A 26,095-nucleotide genomic window follows, 5' to 3' on the forward strand; every position below is an offset into this window, starting at 1 on the left:
ATATGTTACTGCTTGAATATGTATAAATTGTTCTAAGACCTTTTCAGACTAGAAACACTGACTGAGCTTTAGGCCGAATCCCAATACTCCCCCTTACCCTTAGTTTTGCGCGTTCCCCTGAGAGCTAGTGGTGTCCCAATACTCTTTTTGAGCTGGGGGTAGGGCTAAGACTAAGGGGTATACACCCCTTAAAACCAAGTAAGATCGGGAGCTTACTTGAAACCTAGGGCTATGTGAATACTGCGCGACCGGCAACAATGGCGGCCAGATCATCCAGAGAGTCCGATTAATGTAATATTTTCAGTCCTGAACATATATATTTGCAACCATTTTCCTAATTGAAACGTTTCTAAAAATCACTATTTTTGTACGCTAATGTTACAGTGCTGAATTGCACAACAGTCCCGCATTTCTTTGACTAGCATATCTAAAGTTTTAAGTAAACTCCATCAGCAGCGAATTTCGTTTAATATCAGTGCATCACACTACTTGCTTCGGAGATATCGATACGTGCTAGATGACGTACCTGTAACCAAGTGGCGTCCCATTTCTTGAGATAGTGTAGAGATGTGTAGCCCTTACCCCTCAGTTTCGAGGGCCAAGGGCTAGGGGTAAACTATGGGCTAGGGGTAAAGGGTAAGGGGGAGTATTGGGATTCGCCCTTATACTGCTCCTCGCGATCTGTATTCACACTCATGGTGCCGATTTTTTGAAAATGTTCTGTAATTTATGTAATTTCTTTGTAATCATCCAAAATAATGCTAAGTGTGTGGGTATTTTTCCAAGTAGGCCAATGACTGGTCGATACGTGCGATGCATTGAGTGGACAACGCGCCGTGTTTTGAGTGGGCCGCGCGCCGTTTACTGAGTGGGCCGGTCTGACAGTATAACCAGAGAATGTCTAATAAACATAGAGTTAATATAACTAGAGACAGCTACTTCTGTCTTCCAAGATGGCGTCCCCATTCATTTCTATGAAAAGTGCTTACTGGCACAGTGAGGCAAGCGAGACCGTGCCATCTTTCCAGACCGACTCTTCCGGTCTTGCGTAGAAGGTTGTTCCTAGCTCAGAAACTCGTGCATGCTTGCAACTACCTGTATACGTCACACTTTGCGACAACCAGTTGTGAGCTGGAGCTAAGGCATTGCAGAAAACTGTCAGAAAGTGGTACAAGTCCGATCAAGAAGCAGATAGCCTACATTTGAACTTTACGAAAATCTGTAGTACTGTAGTATTATACGTGCAGGGCCTATACGTTTTTCTTTTTTGCTTCGTGTTTATAGTTTAACTGCTTATGTATTGTGTCGGATAAATAAACTGTAAACTTGGCTCCGTCGTTGTTATAGCTTTGCAAAGCAAGCTAAATTAAGCATATAGGCCTACCTTTGTTAGTATTACAATTATGATGAGTGTTGTTTACTATTACTAGCTTATTGTTAATGCCATCGTTGTGGTGTTAACTGACAAAGTTCTAACAATATAACGACCATAACAATATTGAGGTTATCAGACATGATTTATTAAAGGAGACATGAAATGCTGTTTTTGGATGCTTTTATATAGGCCTTAGTGGTCCCCTAATACTGTATCTGAAGTCTCTTTCCCGAAATTCAGCCATGGTGCAGAATTATAGCCACTACGAGTAGTCCCACAATAAGCTTTCCTCAGAATGTTTTGGTGTCTGTAGCTTTAAATGCTAATGAGCAGGAGAGGGGCGGCAACATGCGCTATTGTTTACAACGGATGTATCGCAATGGCTCGTAGCCCCCGTTGCAGTAAGATGCCTCGAATTTAGCCATTCTCATCTGATCACCCTGGTTTGCAGAGGTGCACACTCATAGTCATTTCAATGAAGAGAAAGGCGGATTTCGCGCGCCATAACACCAACAGCTAGCCTGGCTGCCAGCCCAACTTCTCCCCGCCCACAAAAAAATGTGTTCGGGAAGTTGGGTCTGGAGGGTCTCGTATTGGGGACAACTACAGAAAACCAGAATCGGGACGGACCAATGAAATTGCCAGGGCGGGCTTTATACGATGATGGACAGATGATCAACAGTAACGTAATCAACAACGTCACAAAAGAGCGCTTGGGTTGAATTAGTTTTCAACAAACAAGATATTACGTTGCTCTGATTGGTTGTAGGTCTATCCAATTGAGCGAAGAGGCATTTGTTTTTCGAGTTCGGTTGAAACACGCCCCGTAGTCACAGCCCAACAAAGAGTTTTCAGACTCATATTCTGATTAGAATTATGAGTATGACAACGTCAGGCTAACCAACAGCATAACGGTTATCCAAATAACAAAGAAGTGTACAACACTGGCGTTACAGCGTTTGTATTCACACACATACTTGATGCCATCTATCTTTACATTAGCAACAGTAACTCGTTAGCTGCAGAGCTAATGTTACAGCAACATTCTAAGGGTAGCAAGCTAGGTAACCATATACAGTAAAGCAACAAAATGATATAGCGTTAGTTAACTTACTTGTCCAAGGTTTGTAGCTTGACCAAGGAGAGTTAGTAATGATCCAGAATTTCATTTCAGCGAGGCCAGTTTTGTATTGGCTCAAGTTGAGGAAACAGTAGAGGCTGAAATGTTTTGCGCAGACATACAAAACTTTGTGAAGTTGTGTCGGCGCAATTCCAGCGAAAATCAAAGTAAGATACTGGTTGTGCAGAAACTTGGATGAAGGAACTAAAAAATACTTTTGTTTTGATTTGTACATCCAAGCACTGAGCAACTGTTATGCTTCGTTTGTTTGTTCGCCTTGAAACCGATATCGCACCCGCCTTTGCACGGTGGTAGCTCAGTTTCTCATGGGCGGACCACATGATCTGGACGGGCAAAGCAGAGAGAGGGGAGGTAACCTTCCCCCTATCTACGTCACTAGGGGGAGATTTTCAAACAGAGCAATTGAGCCTTCATTTTGTCATAGGCGGAGAAGAACACGCAGGGCTTGGTTTACACTTATCGAAAATTCTAGCCACTGGGGGACCAAAGGCAGGCTAGGGGAACTCATATTAATGTTAAATAACCTCATAAAAGGAAGTTTTCATGTCATGTCTCCTTCAATCTTTGTCTTTGCCTCAGAATAACATGTCAACAATATGTAACGACGCCGTAACATGCCACGATATTATAACTTATTATATTAGGCTGTAATTACGTTTGTCATGCCATAAGCATAATAGCGTTCATTAGAAAATGGTTAAAACTGCTTTAAAATAACTGAAATAAACTCAACAAACAACCGTCATGTATGTGCAACCATCTGTAAAACGTGCTACAATAAAGGCAGACAGCTGTAGATTATCAAGTCTTTTCTCCTTGTTCTCATTCAACTCAGGTAAATCAGCGATTTGCAGATGCTCCCTTTTGTGCTCGTCCCTGGTTCGTATCCGCAAGCACGTTTCCAGGCAACTTTTCTTGACGTAAGCAAATAAATGGGGTGCTAGTTTAGCCATTTCGGATTGGTTTCAAACTCTAAAATCTGGAAAATAAATTCTATGAAAAAGCTAGTATTATGAACCAGGTTCGAGAATCGAACAAACATTATTGGTGGAGATAGTTTTAGACATATCGACTGGAGTTAATAGAATAAAAACGACCGGACGAGTCGGGTAGCAAATCGGAAATGCAACACCACCTACATCCACCGGGGCCGTTGCCTCAAGCCCAGGGGGGAGGGGTGGGGGTCTGCTAATAAAGGGAGAACCAGAGAATGGCTGTTTATCAATCCACGTTTTTTTCCATTCTTGTGTTCTTGCGAACTCGTTGGACGTCATCTTTTGTTGCCCAAGTACGGTTCCATTCCAAAGAACACAAGTCACCAAGAACGCCAAAAATACCCGGAAATGTTCCTGATCCGTCCCTTTTATCAGGGATGCATCGGATGGTGACTTCGCCAGCGAGAACGCTTCTGATTTCCCAGAAGTCCCAAAAACTACAATCAAATCTGAGATTTATCAACGACAATCAGGCGAAAGAGACAAATTTAGCAGTTTATCCCCATAGATTCCCATTCATTTTGCACTCGACCGCGATCACTCCCTGTGGAACTGCAACAAAATTCTGTACAATGGGGCTTAATAGGGAGTGGGCAGGCTCTCCTTAAACAGGCTCTGGGAGAACTGCCACTCTTGGGAAACTTCCGGGTTCTGAACTGGTTGCAGTTCCACTGTAGTTCATTATGAGGGCGCTAACGGTCGAGTGCAGAATGAATGGAGGTCTATGGAGCTATAGCTACCCCTCAAAATCCACTTTTCTCAGGATATCATTTTTTGCCTAGTAATTTGAATTCTGAATTCGAAAGGGGAGGCAAAAAAAATACACACCGCTGGGTGTTAGATTTTTTTAAAGTCGCCTTTCTGTTCTAAAAAGCCTTTTAAAATGTCATTGACGTCATAGATATTGTACGGCCAGAGATACCGCTTGACGGCAAGCTCTAGTTACTTCCACTTTTCTCTTGAGGCATCGACAACACAGTTGACAGGTTAGGCTCCCCCTGTCAATACACATGCTAGAAAGAGTTTTGGCTTGCTACTGTTGTTGCTAATGTTGCTAATGCTCTGACATTATGATTCCACTTCGGATGCCATCGAGTGGGATCTCTAGTCGTAGTCAGTCCTTCACTAACCAATCAGCATTCATTAGCAGTTATGGGCAACAACGACTCACCCTGTAAGAAATCGAAAGGAATCCATGTTGAACGTGCAAAAACTACAATCAAATCTGAGATTTATCAATGACAATCAGGTGAAAGAGACACATTTAGCCGTTTAGCTCCATAGACTCCCATTCCTTTTGCACTCAACCGCAATCACTCCCAGTGGAACTCTGGTGTAACTGCAACAAAATTCGGTACAATGGGGCTTAATAGGGAGTGGCAAGGCTCTCCTTAAACAGGCTCTGGTATAACTCCCGAGCCACTTTTTCCCCCCAGTCCGTCCATGCTGTAATATTATGGAGAAGCACCGTATGTATTACTACGCGATTACTCGCCGTGTACCACACAAAATCACTTTGAGGTCAGTAAGCACAACCAGAAGTAATCCATATATAAAAAGCTCCGGATTATAAGGCGCACTGTCGTTTTTTGAGAAAATTAAAGCCTTTTAAGTGCGCCTTATAGTCCGGAAAATACGGTATTTATGTTTGTTTTTTTTTCACTTTTCACAAAAATCAAATTTTGTCCCGCGTTCTCCCTGAACCACTTCGCGTACCCCCCCCCCTCAGTTTGGGAACCGATGGTCTATGGGATTAAGGTATGTAGACTGGCTAGGCAACTCAAGGACCTTAATGTGCTTCTTCTTGAGCCACTCCTTTGTTGCCTTGGCCTTGTGTTTTGGGTCATTGTCATGCTGAAATAACCATCCCTGACCCATTTTCAATGCCCTGGCTGAGGGAACGAGGTTTTTCACCCAAGATTTGACAGTACATGGCCCCGTCCTAGTCCCTTTGATGCAGTGAACTTGTCCTGTCCCCTTAGCAGAAAAACACCCCCAGAGCATAATGGGCCTTGTTCTCGAACATTTTCTTAATTTTTTTCTAAATTGTTTCTTATGGGCTTCGGAAAAACAACGTAAGAAAAAGACATCCGCCAAATTCCCGAACGCTTGAAAATGTGTTCCTATGCAGCAGAAGTTTTCTGAGCTGTGCTCCCCGGGAAGAGATTGCTTAAGTTGAAAGCGCGTCTTCGTGCTCCTGAATTTGCATACATACACGCCCCGACAGCTCGTTATAAGGGCACGCAACAGCAGTGACGTGTGCAGTCAGAATCGACACAATTAGTAAAGCAACAGGAATGCAAGTTATGTCCAAGCGAAAAGCAACCGGTGCACAGGTGCATCGGTGCAACATACCAGTAAGATGAGCAGTGGAATTGTTCTCCACCGGATCCAACAGTGTGCACATTAAGCAAGGTTAATTATTATAATTATTTTATAACTTAAAAATCCGAGGATGTCTCTTATGGCAAGCCATTTTATCATTTAACCAATGAATTCTTGATATCCAAAATTCGAATTCTTGATGTCAAAAATACAATTCTAAGCTTTTTTTTATAAGTATGACAAGCCGTGTTATCTTTTAACCAAAGAATTGTTGATATCTAGAATTCGAATTGTTGATATCTAGAATTCGAATTGTTGATATCTAGAATTCGAATTGTTGATATCCAGAATTGAATTGTTACGCCGCTGTCTACAGACTATGGCAAACCGTTTTTTCATTTAACCAATGAATTCTTGATATAAAGAATTCGAATTTTGGATATCAAGAATTCGAATTTTGGATATCAAGAATTCGAATTTTGGATATCAAGAATTCATTGGTTAAATGATAAAACGGTTTGCCATAGTCTGTAGACAGCGGCGTAACAATGCCTTGGCGGGCCCGAGTGAAGATCTCACCAACGGGCCCCTTACCGACCTATCGTCAGGCAAAATTATTGAGTATTGAGCTTAGCGATGCACAGGGAAATTTAGGCTACTTATGATGCACAATTAAGGGTAACGACTGCTCCTTCTATGTGAAGGTAAATGACGGTTTAAAAAGTGAACGCCTCTGACTCGCGAGTCTCTGGCTCTAGATATGCTTGCAATAGGCCTACAACACGGAATGAGCATAATGGAACAGTTAGTGATGAGCCGACATATCTGCAACGTTTGAAATAGAGCACAGAGATGAGAAGAAATCTGATCATTTGCCGATGCTTATCCGATGTTATGAATGACGTTTCGATCTGTCATGTGTGCTATCTGGGTACTAGTCACAAAAAACAGTCACTTCAATGGTCAATATTTGATTTTATGTTCGTTAGATATTTTCCGACTACATCCTGCACATAGTTTACAATATCTAACCTGGCTGCTGCCTGGTATAGCCTAGGCCTATATTTGAATTTTGATGACGTTTAATAGCCATGTCAACTGCATACACCAGACAGTAAACGTTATGTAATTATTAGCCTACCCTGGTGGCTGAGTTTCACACATTGCTGTTGCTGGGCTGGGGGTCAGACGTAGCATCCTCTTCAACACGCTTCGCCACAAATCCAAATGAGGATAGTTTTGATAGCATTGCCACCCTTACATCTTGCTCTTTTCGTTGCTGCTTTCTGGGGCCACTTTTATGTTTGAAGGGCATGGCATGGGGTAGCCTAATTCGCTTCAAAACGCTAATGCAACACAACTGTAGTATCCCAACAACAACTGTCTGTGGTGTTCCAACAACTGGATGGGAACAATTGTGTGTGTTGTTTCATTCAGCAAAAGGCAAATGAGGAAAAAACAATTATTTACTGTTGTTAAGACTGACTGTTTTTAAAATGTTTATTGGGCAGGTGACTGCTGGCAATGTTAAAGCGAAGCAAGGGGCCCGGTCAGGTTGTCTCACTTTAACAATGAGATCGAGGACGGGCCCCCTTTCGCCACGGGCCCTAGTGCAGCTGCCCTCCCTGCACTCCCTATAGTTACGCCACTGTCTGTAGAGTTGATGTAAACGCAATCACCAACGATTTTTCATAACTTAATTAACACTTTGAACACGGAGACTTTTTTAAATGCGATTCCTTTGATCCTTATGTTTTTTTAAGGAATCACATTTCCTTTTGCTATTTCGAGTTCGTAAAGTCTTCTTAAGTTCAGAACAAATCCCAGATGAGAACTTTCATGAATGCCACATTTTTTCCTAAATCCAATTCAGAAGAAATTCCTTCAGAAATTCTTCTTTACTGCGTTCGAGAATGAGGCCCAATGTTTCCACATCCTTGTTTGACGGTGAGGATGGTCTTCCTCCAAACACGGCAAGTTGAGTTAATGCTGAAGAGCTCGATTTTGGTCTCATCTGACCACAACACTTTCACCAAAGTTCTCCTCTGAATAATTCAGATGTTCATTGACAAACTTAAGACGGGCCTGTACATGTCCTTTCTTCAATTGTTTTCTTGGTGACCTGGGTCCCAGCTGCCTTGTAATCATTGATAAGATCCTCCCGTGTAATTCTGGGATGATTCCTCACCCTTGTCATGATCATTGCAACTCCACAAGGTGAAATCTTGCATGGAGCCCCAGACCGAGGGAGATTGACAGTTCTTTTGTGTTTCTTCCATTTGCGAATAATCGCACCAATCTTGTCCCTGACATCCTTGGACAGCTCTTTGGTCTTGGCCATGGAGAGTTTGGAATCTGATTGATTGATTGCTTCTGTGGACGGGTGTCCTTTATACAGGTAACAAACTGAGATTAAGAGCACACACACTAATCTCAGTTTGTTTCACTCATTTTCTGGATTTTTGTTGTTGTTATTCTGTCTCTCACTGTTCAAATAAACCTACCTAAAATGAAAGACTGCTCCTTTCTTTGTCAGTGGGCAAACGTACAAAATCAGCAGGGGATTAAAAAAAAATTCCCCTCACTGTAATGACGTCATATTCAAGGCCACCAGTTCTACTGTTCTCCTGCCAGCAGGAGGCTCCCTTGCACAACCTTTCACTGTCTACCATGGAAACTCATCCTCTAGTGTAGACGAAACCAGTTTGCATGTATTATATAAAGGAAAGTGTGAAGTTCACCCTCTTTTTCTTCCTCTCCTCTTGTCTTCTTTCTTTTTCTCTCCTTTCCTCATATGTCTTTCTCTCCCCTCCTACCCTCCACTCTACCCTCCTCTTCCTTTCTCCTCAGTCCTCACAGGGGTCGTGAGGCCCTAGCAGGCCAGGATCCTCCGACCCAGAAGAGGAAGTTGTACAGTGCTGTTCCAGGAAGACACTATGTGGTGGTGCGGCCCTACCAGCCCCAGGCAGAGGGGGAGATCAACCTCTACAAAAATGACCGGGTCAAAGGTGAACGTCATCCTCCCTTTGCAGGCATTTTCTGGAAAGGATCATCTCTCTGAGCACTGTCTAGATGGGATGATAACCCTTTGTTCTGCCTCTTTCTCTCTGTCATTTTCTGTTTTTTTCTTTCTGTCATTTTTATATCCATCTCTGTCTCTCCTTTTCCCTCTCTTTGTCTTTCATTCTCCATCCCTTTGTCATTCCATCTCTACCCCCTCACTCTCTATCCTTCACTCTGTCCTCCCTTACATCCTCCCCCCTCCCTATTTCTCTCCCTCCAGTTTTGTCGATCGGAGAGGGGTGTTTCTGGGAGGGCAGTGCCAGAGGAAATGTGGGCTGGTTTCCTGCTGAGTGTGTGGAGGAGATCCCTACCCAGGCCCAAGAGGAGAGGCCATGTAAGGCCACACACACACACAAATGCGTACATACACACACACACAGACACACAGACATACTAACTCGCTACTCACTCAATCACACACAGATCCACACACACACTCACACTCACACAGAGAAAAACTTCGCACAACATACTCACAGTTGCAGGTCATACAACAGCTAACCAGTGGATAAAACATGCAATACAGCCTCTCCGAGCTAAACCAAACAGAGCAGTCCGAGGCTGGACACTGTGTCTGCCTCCCTTGTGCTCTGATGAGCATCTGAATATGAGAACAGCCTTCTGGCCATGGCAGGCTGTTAATTCAATTAGCACTCAACTGCATGGACAGATGCACGTACACTCTCCCACACACATACATGCACATGTGTAGACATACACACACATGCACACGCATGCATGCACAGTTGAGCACACACTTGCATGCATATGCACATGCACACACATGCATGGACGCAAATACACACATATTGAAGGCACACGCATACACACACATCCATACATGCACATACACTACACTACACACTAACCTACATGCATATGCAGGCATTACACACTCATGCCTGCATGCGCCAATCAGACTCTCTTACACACATACATAAACACAAAATACATGATACTGTATTCATTGTCCCAATCACACAAGATGTATGTTCACTTTCTAGTATGTGTCAGTCTTGTGCACATGTATGATCTTATGTAACCCAGCTTCTGTCGTGTGTGTGTGTGTGTGTGACACCCTGTTGATTGGGGATGAGTCAAGGACATCTGTCCATCCACAACAGCAGCCCTGCACAGAACACAGGCCACAGTGACAGAGGCTTCAGAGGGGATTTAGACGAAGTGTTGTCTAGCAAACTGCCTTCTCTTTTGTAAATCTTCCCTAGTATTCTACTGTGGGATTTCATACGCATGTGTGGATATTTCAGTGTCCTTGCTTGTCTATTTAGTCACGTGTGTGTGTCTGTGTGTGTGTATGTGTGTCCTATGTGTGTGTGTGCTTGTATGCTGTGCGGCTGTACAGTGTGTGCGTGTTTGTGTGTGTCTGTAACAGTGTGTGTGTGGCTTACACACGCTAGCCTTACTCCTGGGGGCAACATTCTGTTGAGAGTTATTTTGGTCCAAATAAATGCTTCCACCTCAGTGAAGCCAGTGTTCAGTGGTGCTGTGGATTTGTGCTGTGGATCTGTGGTGTGATCAGTATACACCGTTCAACTCGGGCCAGAGACCAAGTAGAAAGGTCTCTGAAGTACACTAGTATAGAAGGATATGTCAGTAGGTGGAGAGAGAATGTGTGTGCAAGTGTTTGTTTCAGCATATCTCAACCTCTATATGATTCATCAGTGTTGGAGACCATATGGATTCAACTAAAATACTGTGATACATGATTAATCTATTATTTTAATTTGAAAGGATTTTCCTACCCTGGTCGGTGTTTCAAACACAGAGATGTTTACCCTGGCTACTTGATTGATATGCTGTATATAGGCCCATGGTATCTGTCCATATCCACCTTTAACCAGAATGGTCAAATCCATTCCATCGCATGTTTGGAGTAATCTAGTGATGACTATGTTGCTAATGCTTCCTTAGCTGTAAACTCTGTCCTGCTGCTGTAGGTAACGTTCTCAAGGGCACAGGCTAATATTACTAGGGGTGACGGGAGCAGTATTTAGGGTAAACCAACCTCTTAATCATTTCATTCTAATAATCTAGGTCCCCCTGAGAGAGTTGGTGGGGGTACAGGAGGGAGTGTGTGAATGACTTCTGAACTAACAGGCTAACTGGAGCAGCAGTGTTTGAGAGGATAAGCATTGTGATTCGCTGGGAGGGCTCTGACAGGTGCAAGGCAGTGTGGATCATCATTGACATCATGACTGTTTCCTGTTTCTATTCCTCATCATCATCATCCTCCTGTTTCTACTCTTCCTTCTCCTCTTTGTTCTCATCCTCCTCCCTGAGATTGAAATTATTGGTTGTTCATGGTTCTGCCCCAGAGATTGGTAGCAGCAGGAGCACGCTCAGTCAGGGTGACCTTGCCCAATTACAGAGGTCCATTACATATACCTGTATAAATACCGAAGTATATGAAAATAATTGGCAGGCATTTACGATTCCTCTCAATTGGTTCTCTTGGGAATGAGCCATTGGTCTCATTGCAGTGGGCACACATGATTTCATAACAACCGATGCATAAGATACAGTAAGCCTCTGATATTCAGACGAAGCTACTGAGAGAGCACTCTTCTAGATGCTTACACTGAAGAATGGTGTGTAGGGCTGTGCAATATGACCAAAATGTCATATCCTGATAGATCATTTGTTATCCTGATAACCATACATGTGACAGTATGGCACATTTTCAGTAAATTCAACAAATAAATTGTTTATATAAAATGACCACATGAAGAGGCCAACTTCGTATACAAAAGTTATTATACATTCGACAAATAAAAAGTGCTTACTCATATTAGATTTGTCTCCTTTACAATGCCCGAAATTGCGACCATTTTGGTCGCATATGCTCCCGAAATTGTATCTGTGCGACTTCAAAATATATTTAGGAGTGAAGAATTTGAGAGTGCGGAGTGTAAAACTTGTACAATTGCATTGCTTGTATTGGATTGTTGGATATGTTCTGTTGCATGGTTTTGGTTTAAAAAAAAATTGTGGAGCACGGTGGCTAACTAGATAACTAATGTCACAACGTCACAAACCCACACACAATTTTCTATAGTAGAACATTAGTTTTACAGCTCAATACCTAACAGCTGCAGAAAGGCCACAGGCAAAGGCCATGATGATAACATGTAGCTTGCTATGTTTCCAGGCTGTGATATCAACACCCTGTATTTTTGTATGCCCTTCGACTGGTTAGAATTACCCTCACCCACCCTCTCTCCCTTTCTTTTCTCTCTGTCTCAAATACCCTTTCTCTCTACACACATACACACCCAACTACGGTAAACACATACTGTCTTGCTCTCACTTCTTACTGGAGTTGACTGCTCTCCTACCTCCCAATGCTCCAAATGGTTGCATTTAGCATTTGTTGTTACTGACAACAATCTTTTGGTACCTCACGATTCTATTCTTGGGGTCATGATTCGATTAAAAATTGATTCACAATTTTTCAGAGAAAAATCTTAAAAAAAAACGATTCACATACATTTGTGAATTGATCTGAATCGCTAGCAGACTGAATCGCCATTCAAATGTGAATTTTTTACCTCCACCCTATTGTTTAGGCTAGGCTATATACGTTTTGGGGGGCATATTTTCAGTTTGCAGGAGGTATTAAAATCGAGATTCCAGCAAAGGTACTACCAGTGATTTTTTTCATTAGATTGTTTCAAAGGAGGTTCTTTATTAATGAAACGCAAAATTAGTTAATGTTTAATAATATCACTAGAAGGATATATCAAGGAAAGTTGAAGTCATAATATAGGTTAGGACAGTTTTTACACAGGATTGCCCATTTTCTTTGTTTAATGGAACTATTTCAACTATGTGAGACTGCCAGAAAGCCTATCACCATTAACTCTTGCATTTAGGGAAATTAGAAGAGAACCCTGTTACATTCTACACCTAACCTAAGTGTAAATGAGCAGCAACAAATGTATGCATTTCAATCTATGCAATCCTCATAAATAGGCTATTAAGTAGGCCTATACATAATTCTTTATAATATACAAAATTATTATATCGCAACGACAGTACGAGTGCTCTGATTGGCTAATGGGTAGTCATGCCAGCCGCGTATTGACCTCATCGCCGGTCTGCGGTCTGATAAGGATTATTATTGCCCTCCTCTGACATCATCTGCGGTCTGATACGGATACTAGACGAAGACTAGACTCTTTGAATCATAGACATATCTATGCTTTGAATCACTTGTGTCGTTATTTTGTGTTGGAATTAAAGCCATTTTAACAAAACCGTGTTGTCCGCTTTCTATCAAAAGTAATTGGTTGCTAGGCATCAACACACCGTGAGAAGACTTCAGAGTTAGCTACAATTAGCCTAGGATTTACTTTCACTTACAAAATGAAAAAAGCTCAAAATGCCTTATAATAAACTAATTACTAACCTCGACCGTTCAGTCATCCTCACTCTCGGTTAGTAAGTAGTTAATATTAGTTGTAAAATGTAAATAATAAAACTGACCTATCTGCAACGGACGCAAGCACACCTCACAATTTCCCCAGAAATTGTACCCGCTCTAGTTGGTGTTAAAACAGTACTTATTAAATAGATTAAATCATACTCTACCTGAACCACAATGTATAAAATTACTATGTTTTGTTATGTAAAAGAATGCACTGAAATATTTGCATTTAAAGTATAACTTTTCAATGTATATAAACCATGTGCATGTTCAGTAACAATAGCTCGGCCTCTCAGCTTGGCTGCTGCTGGTGAGTGTGACCCTCCCTCACACATCTTTGGTTTTGGCTATTGGTCAACTGCATGTCTGATTCACAGAAACAAAAGGTGAGGCTTTTAGTCTGAGCCAACAGTTAGAAAGAATGTTCTTGAGCATTTAGGTCAATTATATTTTATTTCTTATTGTTTTTTTTAATGTAATTATATTAACTATGTTAATGTAAATATATTGATAATTCATAACTTAAATACAAACATTATAAATAAATAAATTTCTTCTGATATGCAAGCCGGCTCCCATCGTTCACCTACAAGGCCCTTTGAGCCAACTCATTCAACTGTCAAACAAGATGTCAGAAAAGTTGAAGATGTAACCTTTTATTCTGTATAAAATGATGATGTGTTTAGCCTTGTGTGTAGAGTGTCCCCTCCTAGAGAGATACACTTGTCCCCTCCAAAAGAGATACCCTAGTCCCTTTCTAGAGAGAGATATACTCTAGTTCTCTCCTAGAGAGATACCCTAGTCCCTTCCTAGAGAGAGATCCCCTAGTTCCCTTCCTAGAGAGATACCCTAATCCCTTTCTAGAGAGATGCCCTAGCAAATTAATTAATGTAATGCGGAACTATTGTTAGATAGTAGTGTTCTTTAGGGACATGTAACCTGTAGCCACTTCTTTTGTCTTCCAAGATGGCGTCCCCATTAATTTCTATGAAAAATGCTCAGTGGCGCAGTGAGGCAAACGAGAGCACGAGACTGGGGGCGGCCATATTTCCACTTCCGTGTCTTCCGGTCTAGCTTTAAAGAGTGGCTCTTTTTTTCCCTAGCTCCGAGACCTCGTGCACGCTTGCAACTAGCTGTACACGTCATACTTTGCGACAACCAGTCGCGAGCATAGATTTATATGGTTACGAGCGTGTGAGCTAAGAGCTTCACACTGCCTTCAATTTCACATCAGTGTCGAAATGTGACCTCTGTTTTATATGTTCAACCTAGAAAGCCAAACGTCTATTAATGGATATAACGTGATCTAACAAGACTTGTTAATAATGTAATAATAATGTAAAAAGTCTAAAATATACTTTATTGAACATTTGCCTTTGAAAGGGGCATATTCATAGAACCATATAGGCTACAAGACGTTACCATCAGATGTAAGTGGGGGTGAAACTTAGTCACTGAGGACCTTCATTGTCCCACAAAAGCAGTCTGGCACGATCAAAACAAGAATAATGGGTGTGTTTAACAAAAGCTTCTGAAGGCAAGACTAATATTAATTAAATATATATCATTTCCTATTGTGGTTAACAGTTAAAGTATTAATCTTTGTCTTTGCTCCAGATAGACATGTCAACAATCTATGCTCGCGCTTAACATAATGCTATTTGCCATCATGTCATGAACGTTTTTACGAAAAATCAAATCCGTTTTAAAATAACGGGAATAAACTATATTAACAACATTTCATGTATGTGTGACAACGATTTGCTAAACTTGCTACAACAAGGCAGGCAACTCAAGTCATTTCTCCCTGTGCTCATTCAATATAAGTCTATGGCTCATTCAGCTCAATGTATATCGGCTATCGGCCAATATAAACTTTTGTGCTCGTGCCCTGTTAGTATCCGCGAGCACATTTGCAGGCATCTTTTATTGACGTAAGCAAATAAATGGGGTGCTAGTTTACCCATTTCGGATTGGTCTCAAACTTAGAATAATTTTTCCAGATTTTTGCTATGAAAAAGCTAGTAGTATGAGCCAGGTTCGAGAATCCAACAAAAAATGAACGCGTTAATTGAACAGAAGTTTATGAACTAGTTCATAATTTTGGTGAACGTGAACTGAACGTACTGTATTACTGCCTTATGAACAATACTGTGAACGCGTTCATTCTGGTGTCTGTGAACGGCACGTTCACCTTTTTTAATTTTGTTCAATAAGGTGCCAGATTTCTAGAGACTTCCAGGCGAAAAACACACCGTTAACAGTCCTGTATCCAGGGTTGCCCAACCAGTCAATCGCTGCGTGTGCTTTCTTCTACTGTCTATGCCTGGCGAGTGTGAGAGCGCTGAAGTTGCGTAGAGGCCAAGAGCGGTATTGCAGACACATAGAGATTTCAATCTGGCAACGGCAGCCCGTGAATACGGGCGCATTGAAGATTAACTAGTTCAGTTCATTTCCACAGCCCATATAGAACCACAGACAGCAATAATTTAGAAAAATTATAGCTCACAACATTTTTGGGAGCTGTGAACTTAGTTCAACATTTTGAATTATGAACTATGAACTGTACTAATTCATCTTCAATGCGCCCGTATACACTCGTAGAGGAACCTGGTTTGTTTTTCCTCCGTTGTACTGAACTCTTACCGAACCGTGATGTCTGAACCGCGGTATGAACCGAACCATGACTTCAGTGTACCGTGCCACCCCTAGTATAGATTCTTTTGGTGCTATTATATTGTACTGATTGTGCAGTACTAGTAATAGATCTGAGTGAATGTACAGCATGAGGAGCATATTCTAGCAGTTTTAAACCATCCTCCACAGTCTGTAGCAGCTTCTCTCTAACCATTCAGAGCAACCCTCATGTACATTCCTGATTGATATATTTCCATGGTAACATGCTCTACACACTGTACCAACACCGTTGCTAAGGAGTGGGCCTTGGCAAGATTTTTTTTCCTTTCCTTTTTTGTATTTTTTTTTCTCTCTCACTCTGTTTCTCTCTCTCACAAACACTCTCTATTTCACAGCTCTAAGAGCAGAGCTTACGTATGATTTAGATTTGTTGTTCCGTGTTCTATGGAGAGGGTTGTGGTGATGGGCTCGTACCTGGTGGTTTTGGGGCTGGCCCAACTTTGCGGAGTGGCTAGCGTTGAGGCTGTGGCCTGAAGACCAGGTGTGAGGAGGGCTGGCCGGGCCGCGGGGCAGAGAGTGTGCTTGGAGCGAGACACTGCGTTTGGGGAGAGAGTTTTACAGAGGGCAGATGGATGACCCTGCCAAGGCAAGGAAGAAGGTGCATTTTGGAGGTAGGAGAGCAGCCAACTCCATTAAGAAGTGAGAGCAAGAGAGTATATGTGTGTTTACAGTAGTTGGGTGTGTATGTGTGTATATGTATGATAGAGAGAGAGAGAAAAGAAAGGGAGAGAGGGTGGGTGAGGGTAAGTCTGGAGGGGGCAGCATAGGTACTGTAATTGGCCTGGTTTACATTGTTTGGAGTTGTGTGTATTTTTCCTCAAAGGAGGAACAGCATATGGACTTGTTACATCCTTTATATTCCTTCAATTGTCCTAAGAACACCTCTATGCGATGTCAGTTCAGCAGGATGTTAGCTCCTAGCTGACCAAGGTGATGGTTTGCTCAATGTAGATGGAGAACTTTGCAACCAACTGGAAATGAAAATGTTTTTGCTTATAACTGCAGTATACTTTTCTGCACTTGCATGTGCATCATTAGATTGTACTGATCATTCAGTTCATTAATCATTGGATTATTGCTCTTATAATGCATAAGAGGAGGCAAGGGATGGGCTCCTTATCGCACCTTAGTTTGATATTCCAAACACACAGCAAACACCTGGCTGGCAGTGTACAGAAGTGTATACTCAATAGGGGGGAGAAGCTCAACGCGATTAACTTATCAATAAATCTAGCTGCAGGATTGTTTTAGAATTTTGCAAAGCAAATGTTACCCTCATGCTTCATTGAAGCTAGTCCCTATGCTAGGCTCGGTTCTTTGCTAGACTAGGTTAATGCTAACCCAGTTGATGCGTCATTGAAACTAACCCCTATGCTAGGCTAGGCTGGCTTTGCTATTCAACTAAGTACTTATCTGTAATTATCAGCACTGTGCACACTCATGTCAAGTAGTCTTTTGTTTCTAGAGATTCTTGCTGACAAAAGTTTGGTGACACCAAAACTAGCTCAAAACGAGCTCAAACTAAAGAGCGGCAGCACCGCAAGCCAGAAAAACTTGCAGGCAAACAGACAGACAGAGAGAGAGAGAGGCAGGCAGACAGGTTTTCGGGCAGGCTTGCGGGCAGGCAGAGAGCCTAAGTCACGTCGTGGGCTAGCAGATATACATCTGATTCTACTATTAGCTGAATCTATTTTTTGTTGTTGTATGGAAATAAAACTTGAAAATAAAAAACAGAATTTAGGTGAACTCCTGTTTTAGTTGTGACTGAATGTTTCTGAAGAGACAGCAAGATTCTCATCCAGAGCCAGGGCAGGCTAGGCCGCAGTAAATATCCCTCTAGATGGATTAAACGTAGGTAAAAGAAACCACGGAGCTCAGCCTATCAAAGAGTATGTGCTCAGAAAAGAAATCTGTGACTATGACAACAGTGAGTAGGCTGGCAGGGAGAGAGAGCTGTATCCCACGCAGACTGCTGACAGCTGATATCATCACAGATCAACAGAGAAGCACAGAAATTCCACAAACCATTTTAGTCCCAACGTACAAGTTTACTCAAGCCTTTTCAATCCTGGAAATGCATGTGAAATATCCTGATCGTTTCCAAGAGATTAATCTTGACATGGGATGTCCTTTAAGGATTGCATTTTCAATGTGAGGTTAGCAGTGTCTGTCTGGACGAATTATTTTCTGTGGGAACACACACACACACATAATGATGTAATAACTGGCCCCCCTCTGACTTCTCTGAAGACATGGCAGGCAAGGTCCCTGGCTCACACTACACTCTCACGTGCACACTCACATGCACCAGCAGGGTTTTCCACTGTGTGAAGCAGTTCATCGATTTGCCTCCAGTAGTTCACCGTCACTTTATACCAAAGCCATAATAGACCACCTCTTAACTGATTGTGGGTAATTGTTCTTGACATGCTGCTCGTGTCTGAAGGAGCTTGTCTGTAAAAATCGGATAGCTCACCTCACCTGTATGACCAAGGAGATGGTCCCTATCTTGTCTGTACAATCTTCATAGGCCTAAGTGGCTGTGGTATTGATCCTGGGCCTCAAAGTGAAGTGTCCTTCCTTGCACAAGCTCTAAATATTGGCCACTGGCTCTAATGGATTTCAATATCCTGGCAGGGAATTGAAATTCTAATCGAGTTGCTCTCAAAGTGATACTTTTTGGATAACTTTGAAAGAAAAATGTAAGGTAGAAAATGTTTTTGTAATTCCATCATGGATTGGACATTTTACATTTACATTTAGTCATTTAGCAGACGCTCTTATCCAGAGCGACTTACAGTAAGTACAGGGACATTCCCCCCGAGGCAAGTAGGGTGAAGCGCCTTGCCCAAGGACACAATATCATGTGGCACGGCAGGGAATCGATCCAGCAACCTTCTGATTACTACCCCGACTCCCTCACCGCTCAGCCATATGACTCCCCTTTTTCAAAGCACTTCCCAAATTGAATGAGTTTTAAAATAGGTTTGACCCCTGATCGTTGCTTTAGGGCTGGCTTGGTCACTGTTTGGTCAGCAGAGGAGGAGTGAGGGTTCTTCATTTGATTTGATGGCCTGGTCTGTAAAAACAACACCTGAGAAAAGAAGCTTGTTCCTCACAACGAGTTTCTAAGAATCCCTAGCCTGCACCAGTTCTCCTTCACTTCGCAGCTGGTTGCTGCTCAATACTTATACTCCCATTGATACAGTCTCAAAGTTGTATATCTCCTGAATACTCTGAGTTGTCATTGGTTGTGTTAGTCTTTGGCATGGCACAACCTATATTCTCTTCATATATATGTATTTATTAATTACTAATTATTTTCCCACCCTAACTGTTCCCTAAATTTTTGCACTACATAAACTATGTTGGTGTCAAAATAAGCTTCTTGTACCCCGAAAGCATTGCTTGTATCAGCTGGAAGGTTCCGTTGCACGGTTTAGGCATAATGTTTTGTTTAGGCTAAGGTTTTTGTGGCAAAAATGAAGCAAACGGTATCTAACTAGCTAGCCACAGTCACAAACGTAACTAACGTCAAAAACCTGTGCCTACCGACCTACAGCAGAACATCAGTTCAGCAGCTTCTGGAAGATAGCTAACTAGGTAAAACTGCAAAAAGACAGCTGCAGAAACGCCACATGCACAGGCCAGGGTGATTAACATCTTATGTAGCTAGCTATGTTTCCAGGCTGTGGGGGGGGGGGGATGATTTAAACCTTCACAAAATCCACACGCCCAACCCAAAATCTACACATTTAACACCCTCTACAAAATATGGTTAAGGCTGGTCCTCAACACGTGCCATTTTCAGTCGCGGAAACTACTTTTCAATACTTTTAAATCTGGACTGAAGCAGCAAACATTCAGTGTAAGAGCCAAACAATAACATAACATTATTTATAATAAGTTTATTTGATTCACAGCTGCTACATATAGTGTTTTGACCTTGACAACCCAACTGCATTTTACCGCAAACTTGCGACTCGTTAACTTTCTAAAGAAGAACCCTTTCCTGCCGGACCATTCAAATATGGGTCGAAAAAGACCCATAGATCCCGCCTTAATAACTTTGCCATCCAATCACCGATTTTATTTCTGAAAACTGCCAGATACTCATGACAACTTAAGCTCAAAGCACATATCATTGGTTAAGGGGTTAGTGGGAGGGGGAAATAAATCTATCGTCTGCAACGGCAGCCATTGTTTTCTGAGGCGGAGCCAGAGCGGAGACCATGATATGTGTTGTCAATATTGTCAATTAAAAATCTCAACTTTTTACTTACGAAGAATTTGTTTGTGGGAGTGACGCGAGTGTTTTCAGGAAAGAATGACGTGTCCGGCTTGGCCATTTGTGACAGGCAGCAATGACGGTAGTAGCACTGTTTAGCTTCGATTTGAGCAGATTTCTAAAAAACTTCGAAAAACAACATTAACTAGGTAGATTATGTAAACTGTAAGCTAAATGTACATGCCTTGTTTGGCCAATTCGGTCGATTGTGGAAGAAACTCGAACGTTTTTTAGTTATCGAGAGGAGTATCCAGCCATAGCGCTAGCTACTTTTGGGACAGGATCATTCCGGTTTCCCCTATGTCTCCACTAGTCACTAGAAAGGTCATAACTTTTAATCAAAATATGGTATTTCTAATCTATCTTTTTAACTGAAGTACTTCTGACACCATGTGGCGTTAAGTGATTCTAACTTAACAAATAAACACGTAACTCGGCCAGGCTATTGCATATTTCATATTTCTTGTTAGTTAACCTACTGCATCCAATCAGCGCTAAAGTGTAGTACCTACCCTTTCCATTCAGAGTTAATGTAATGTGTTTTTGAGTTAATGTAATGTCGTTTTCCATTTGGGGGAGCGTGTTTTTGTATTGGGGGGAGGTGAACAAGTCATCCGATTTGGGGGGAGTTGACTCATAATCGGGGGGAGTGTTCTCATTTGGGGGATGTACTCATATTAGGGGGTGTGTTTTGCACTTCAGGGCCACCGTACTTTTTTCTTTCAAGCTTGCTGCGCACAATGCACTACTCGCCTATAGAAATGTCCCTTGCTTAAAGGTCACATGATATGAGGTTTTTGGATGCTTTTATATCCACCTTTTTCCTGGTTAGCGAATTAACCCATGATTCATAGCGGGTTTCAACCGGAAGCTGGTTCTCATTTTCCGGTTCGAAGCTTGTGTACGTTTGATAGCTCGTAGATTGCTATCTTGTTTGCTGTAAAAGCCGGTGTTTCTCCATGGATGAAGCACAAATGGACAAAAAACGGAGGTGGATACACACCATGGATGTTTTAACAAGTCGTGACGACAGTACCGTAACAGTCCCTCATCCATCCCGTCTGAGTGGCTAGATGACATGAAGCAATGACCCAATGTTAGCTACATCAACGTTGTTAATTCGGTTCCTCCGGTAGGAGGGAACCTATTGTTATTGTTGGTATTCTTATTCTTATTAGGTTCCTTTCGGTAGGAGGGAACCTATTGTTATTGTTGGTATTCTTCTTATTATTAAAACCTTGCGCCCCAATATCTCAAAAAGTCCTTTGTCATAAATTTTCTAATTTGGCAAATTGATATTACATCCAAGTGGGTACCCCCACACCAAATATGGGCCACATCGGACCATGGGGGGCGCCACAGGCCACGCCCAAAAGTCAAATTTTCTAAGTGATGGCATTTCCACCCCATTGCTCCAATTCTTCTGAAACTTGGTGTGCATGCCTCATTTTTCACGAAAAACAAAAAAGCCTCAAGGACCCATAAGATCCGCCATGATGGATTTTCCTGTACAGTGATAATTTTGGAAAACCTTCAAAATTCCTCTTCTCTTGAACCAAAGGTCTAATTGACTTGAAATTTGGTACAGATATGTATCATTGACGTATTTAGAAATTGTACTTAAGGCAATTGAATCAAGTAAAAATGGCTGAAAGGGGTGTATTTATGTAAATGTCCACATTGCCTTAATATGTTTGTGTCACTAAATCAAATGTATTCTTGAAGGATGGTTCAAACCTAATAGGCTTTAAGGCGACATGCCTCTGAAGTACCATGCAAAGTTTTAGCTTGATATGTCAAAATATGACTGAATTACAGCTGTTTGAACTTGGACCAAATCTAACAATGCTCGCCATTTGAGAAACAGCTTTTTTTATAATCCAGTTATTGAACTTTGTGTATTCCATGCCTGGGAATTGCTCAATTGGCTGAGATGTTGTGCTTGTAAGCAAAGGGTTGTAGGTTCAAAACCAGTCAAAGGCATAGTTTTTTATTTTTTATTCTGACAAAACGGTTTCTAGTCTTCCGATAAATCCTCCGGTTGTAAAACATAGCAATGCGTGTTTATTTGAGCCCATCACAACACTCCAATCATCTGTTTAGCGAGACTGTGTAAACCACTGCAAAACAAGCCAGGTTCACCACAGTAGCTAGCTACTGGAGGTCAGATGGCTGAGCCGTTAGGGAGTCGGGCTATTAATCAGAAGGTTGTTGGTTCGATTCCCGCCCTTGCAAAATGACGTTGTGTCCTTGGGCAAGGCACTTCATCCTACTTGCCTCGGGAGAATATCCCTGTACTTACTGTAAGTCTCTCTGGATAAGAGCGTCTGCTAAAATGACTAAATGTACTTGTAGTCTACGCATGGTAGAGATAACGCTAATGGTTATCTCTAATGAAGTAAATTGATTGTTCAGGTGGAACCCTTGTCTGTTGCACAAATTCATTTCAGTAACCTAAGCCAGGACACATCCCCACTGATGCTAGGCATGATTTGAAATTCCCTTCCATGACAAGTTATGGCAGTCCAAACAACCTTTTATAAAAACTACAAGTAAGTTATTCTTTACAGCAGCAACCCAGTCATCCTGTTGTCCCATTTTTATAGGAAATGTACAAGCAGTTTCAACTTCTTCTAGTAACAACGCTTACCACAGGAGAAACAGCTTACTTTTTAATACAGTAACTGAACATGACAATATTCAACACTGAGAATAGCTCAATGGGCTGGGATGGTGACCTGTAAAGTATAAGGTCGTAGGTTGGAATCCAGCCATAATCTTATGGCCTTTCATAATTTTGATTATCTGTTTAGTTAAACAGGATGACATCATTCTGAAGTACCACAAACAATTTCACCTTAGTATGTCAAAATATGATTGAATTAGAGCAGTTTCAACGTTGGCTGAATCTAACAACGCTTACCACAGGAGAAACAGCTTACTTTTTTATACAGTTACTGAACATGACACTACTCAACACTTATAATAGCTCAATGGGCTGGGATGGTGACCTGTAAAGTATAAAGTATTAGGTTGGAATCCAGCCATTATATTTTGGCCTGTCATAATTTTGATTATCTGTTTAGTTAAACAGGATGACATCATTCTGAAATACCCTGCACAAATTCATGCAATTTCACCTTGAAATTCCTAACCTTTGTCCCAAAGCTGACCAAAGCTAATACTCTGCCCTTTCTATTCATACATACATCACTTATGCTCATGAGTTCAAATCCCCATTCAGCCTATTGTTGTTGGCCAAACATGAAGTAGTTTTGCTCTTTTGTTGTCCAACTCTCGATCTTCTACAGTGTACATGTTTATAATATTTTGCGGAGGAACCCGCATCGCTGCTTGCAGCTATATTTACCTTTTATTTTCTGAAGGTGTTGATGGCGAAGAGTTGCGTAATTACACAAGCACAGAAGCATATACTTACTTGCATAGTAACAAAATAGGTAGCCTACAGTATTGTTGAAGAAACACAGCAGCTTTATATTTTTGAAGACAGCAGTAGAGCCCAGTCAGAGTGTCAATGAAGCTAAACATACAGCATGGGTAACGCTGAGGGAAAGTGGAGTCATTGACATTTACTCATTTAGCAGACGCTTTCATCCAAATTAAGCGACTTCCAAGAGAGTGCTTTACAAAGTGCATTGGTCAGTGATAATAACAACAAGATAGCCCCAAAAACATTGCGGGTAGCCATGAAGCACAAATTGTGAACAACCAAAATAAGTGCCAAAGGGAAGAACCATAAGAGCATGTAGTTAAGCAAGTTACAATACATTAGCTACAATACATTGAGACAATTGGGTTAGGGAAGTCATGTAGCCATGCAGCAGCTATTCTGTGGAAGGTAAAAATATAATACTACATATGCACAGCACTTGACAAAATGTACTTTTACACTTGTAATTTAATATGTTCATGCTTACTGTCTTTATTTATCCACCTACTATTAACATTACCATTAATAATGGCAATATTGATAGTGATGCCATTATTGCATTATTGCGTAGCCCAGATACAGGATACAGTTCGGTAGTTTTTTTTTTTAAGAAATGGAAAGAGCAAACATACACTTTCTTTGGAGGGTGTTTTCGTTTCAAAGCTGCAAGCCACGCTGTTTTGCGTTCCTTATTCCTTGGCATGGAGTGCAAAGCATAGGGCAATGGACACGAACAATTTCTTCGAAGTTGTTGATGTTCGAAGCAAGACGTTTCCGACGCAAATCTTCAATTTTATTTTTTCTTATGGCAACCAACAACGGCACAAGTTGAACCTGAGCTCATGTTAAGAACATTTAATTAAACACAACTTATTCTAATAAATGTAATGTTGCCTTCTCTGTCGATATCATGTATTGTACGCTAGTAGAGGTTAGACGCTGAACAGGAAACACAAAACCGGAAGTAGTTCAGCACCGATTGGTTGCTGGCAAGCCCCCACCCCTCGCCCCAAGGCTTGAAGCAACGACCCCGGTGGATGTAGGTGGTATTGCATGTACGGTTAGGTTTCCGACTCTTCCGGTCGTTTTTATTCTATTAACTCCATTCAACATTTACAAAACTATCTCCCCCAATAATTTTTGTTTGATTCTCGAACCTGGCTCATACTACTAGCTTTTTCATAGAATAATTTTTCCCTATTTTTGCTAAGTTTGAAACCAATCCGAAATGGGTAAACTAGCAACCCATTTATTTGCTTAGTCAATGAAAGTTGCCTGCAAATGTGCTTGCGGATACTAACAGGGCACGAGCACAAAAGTTCACATTGGCCGATAGCCGATTTACATGAGCTCTCGGAGCTAGGGAAAAAAAGAGCCACTGTTTAAAGCTTGACAGGAAGATACGGAAGTGGAAAGATGGCCGCGTCCAGTCTCGCGATTTCGCTTGCCTCACTGCGCCACTGAGCATTTTTCATAGAAATGAATGGGGACGCCATCTTGGAAGTAGCGTACTCTAGTTATATTAACTCTATGGTTGCTGGAGAAACAGGTGGATAGGCCTTAGTGGTCCCCTAATACTGTAGTATTAGTGGTCCCCCTAATACTGTATCTGGAGTCTCTTTCCCGAAATTCAGCCTTGGTGCATAATTACAGCCACTATGAGCAGTCCCACAATGAGCTATCCACAAGACGCACTGTTTCTATGTCTTTAGCTTTAAATTAGTGGTGGCCATAGAATGTTTTTTTAATCTAGATTAATCTAACTGTAATATTGGGGTTAATCTAGATTAATCTAGATTAAAATATGTCCTTTGAATTCCGCCGAAGGCAATCAGAATATGTGCGCTACCCAAATAAAGACTAAAAGTAAGTCTTTGAGAACGGGTTTCTCAAGCCAGGTGGCGCATTTAGACCATCATCTCCTATTTCGAAATGCATCACAAATTGCTTGAGAAAGCTGTTCTACTATGATAATTGGTGATGAAAATAAATTATGGTCCATAAAATGTAGCCTACTTGTGTTTATTAACTGTTTATTAGATTAGTTAGCTTGGCTGATATAGATGTGCTGACGGGCCTGCCTTGGTTGCACTCAAACATCGTAGTTTGACGACGACTCTTCCCGGCATCTTCCGCATTAAGGCCGATTTATACTTCTTCGTTTTTACGCACACGCACACGGGGAACGCCCTCTCCATCAAGAAACGCCCTCTGCGTGTCTTCGCAGAGCCCTCGCAGAGCTCTGCGTGCGGCTCCTGATTTTCCTGACTATCCGTCTGTCCATGCGTCTTTTTACGGATACCCCTTGGCTAT

General features: G+C 41.7%; 1 protein-coding gene across 1 annotated transcript in view; it reads left to right on the forward strand.

Annotated features, from left to right (window-relative positions):
* The window catches only part of shank2b (SH3 and multiple ankyrin repeat domains 2b), a 124,334-nt gene that overhangs the window by 86,440 nt on the left and 11,799 nt on the right, over nt 1–26,095 (forward strand). Inside the window, exons 12-13 of the mRNA XM_047034685.1 lie at nt 8,687–8,844; nt 9,120–9,233. Of these exons, the coding sequence (XP_046890641.1) occupies nt 8,687–8,844; nt 9,120–9,233 (272 nt within the window). The remainder of the gene's footprint in view (nt 1–8,686; nt 8,845–9,119; nt 9,234–26,095) is intronic.

The sequence above is a fragment of the Hypomesus transpacificus genome, chromosome 14 (genome assembly GCF_021917145.1).
Source record: "Hypomesus transpacificus isolate Combined female chromosome 14, fHypTra1, whole genome shotgun sequence".
Classification (NCBI taxonomy): domain Eukaryota; kingdom Metazoa; phylum Chordata; class Actinopteri; order Osmeriformes; family Osmeridae; genus Hypomesus; species Hypomesus transpacificus.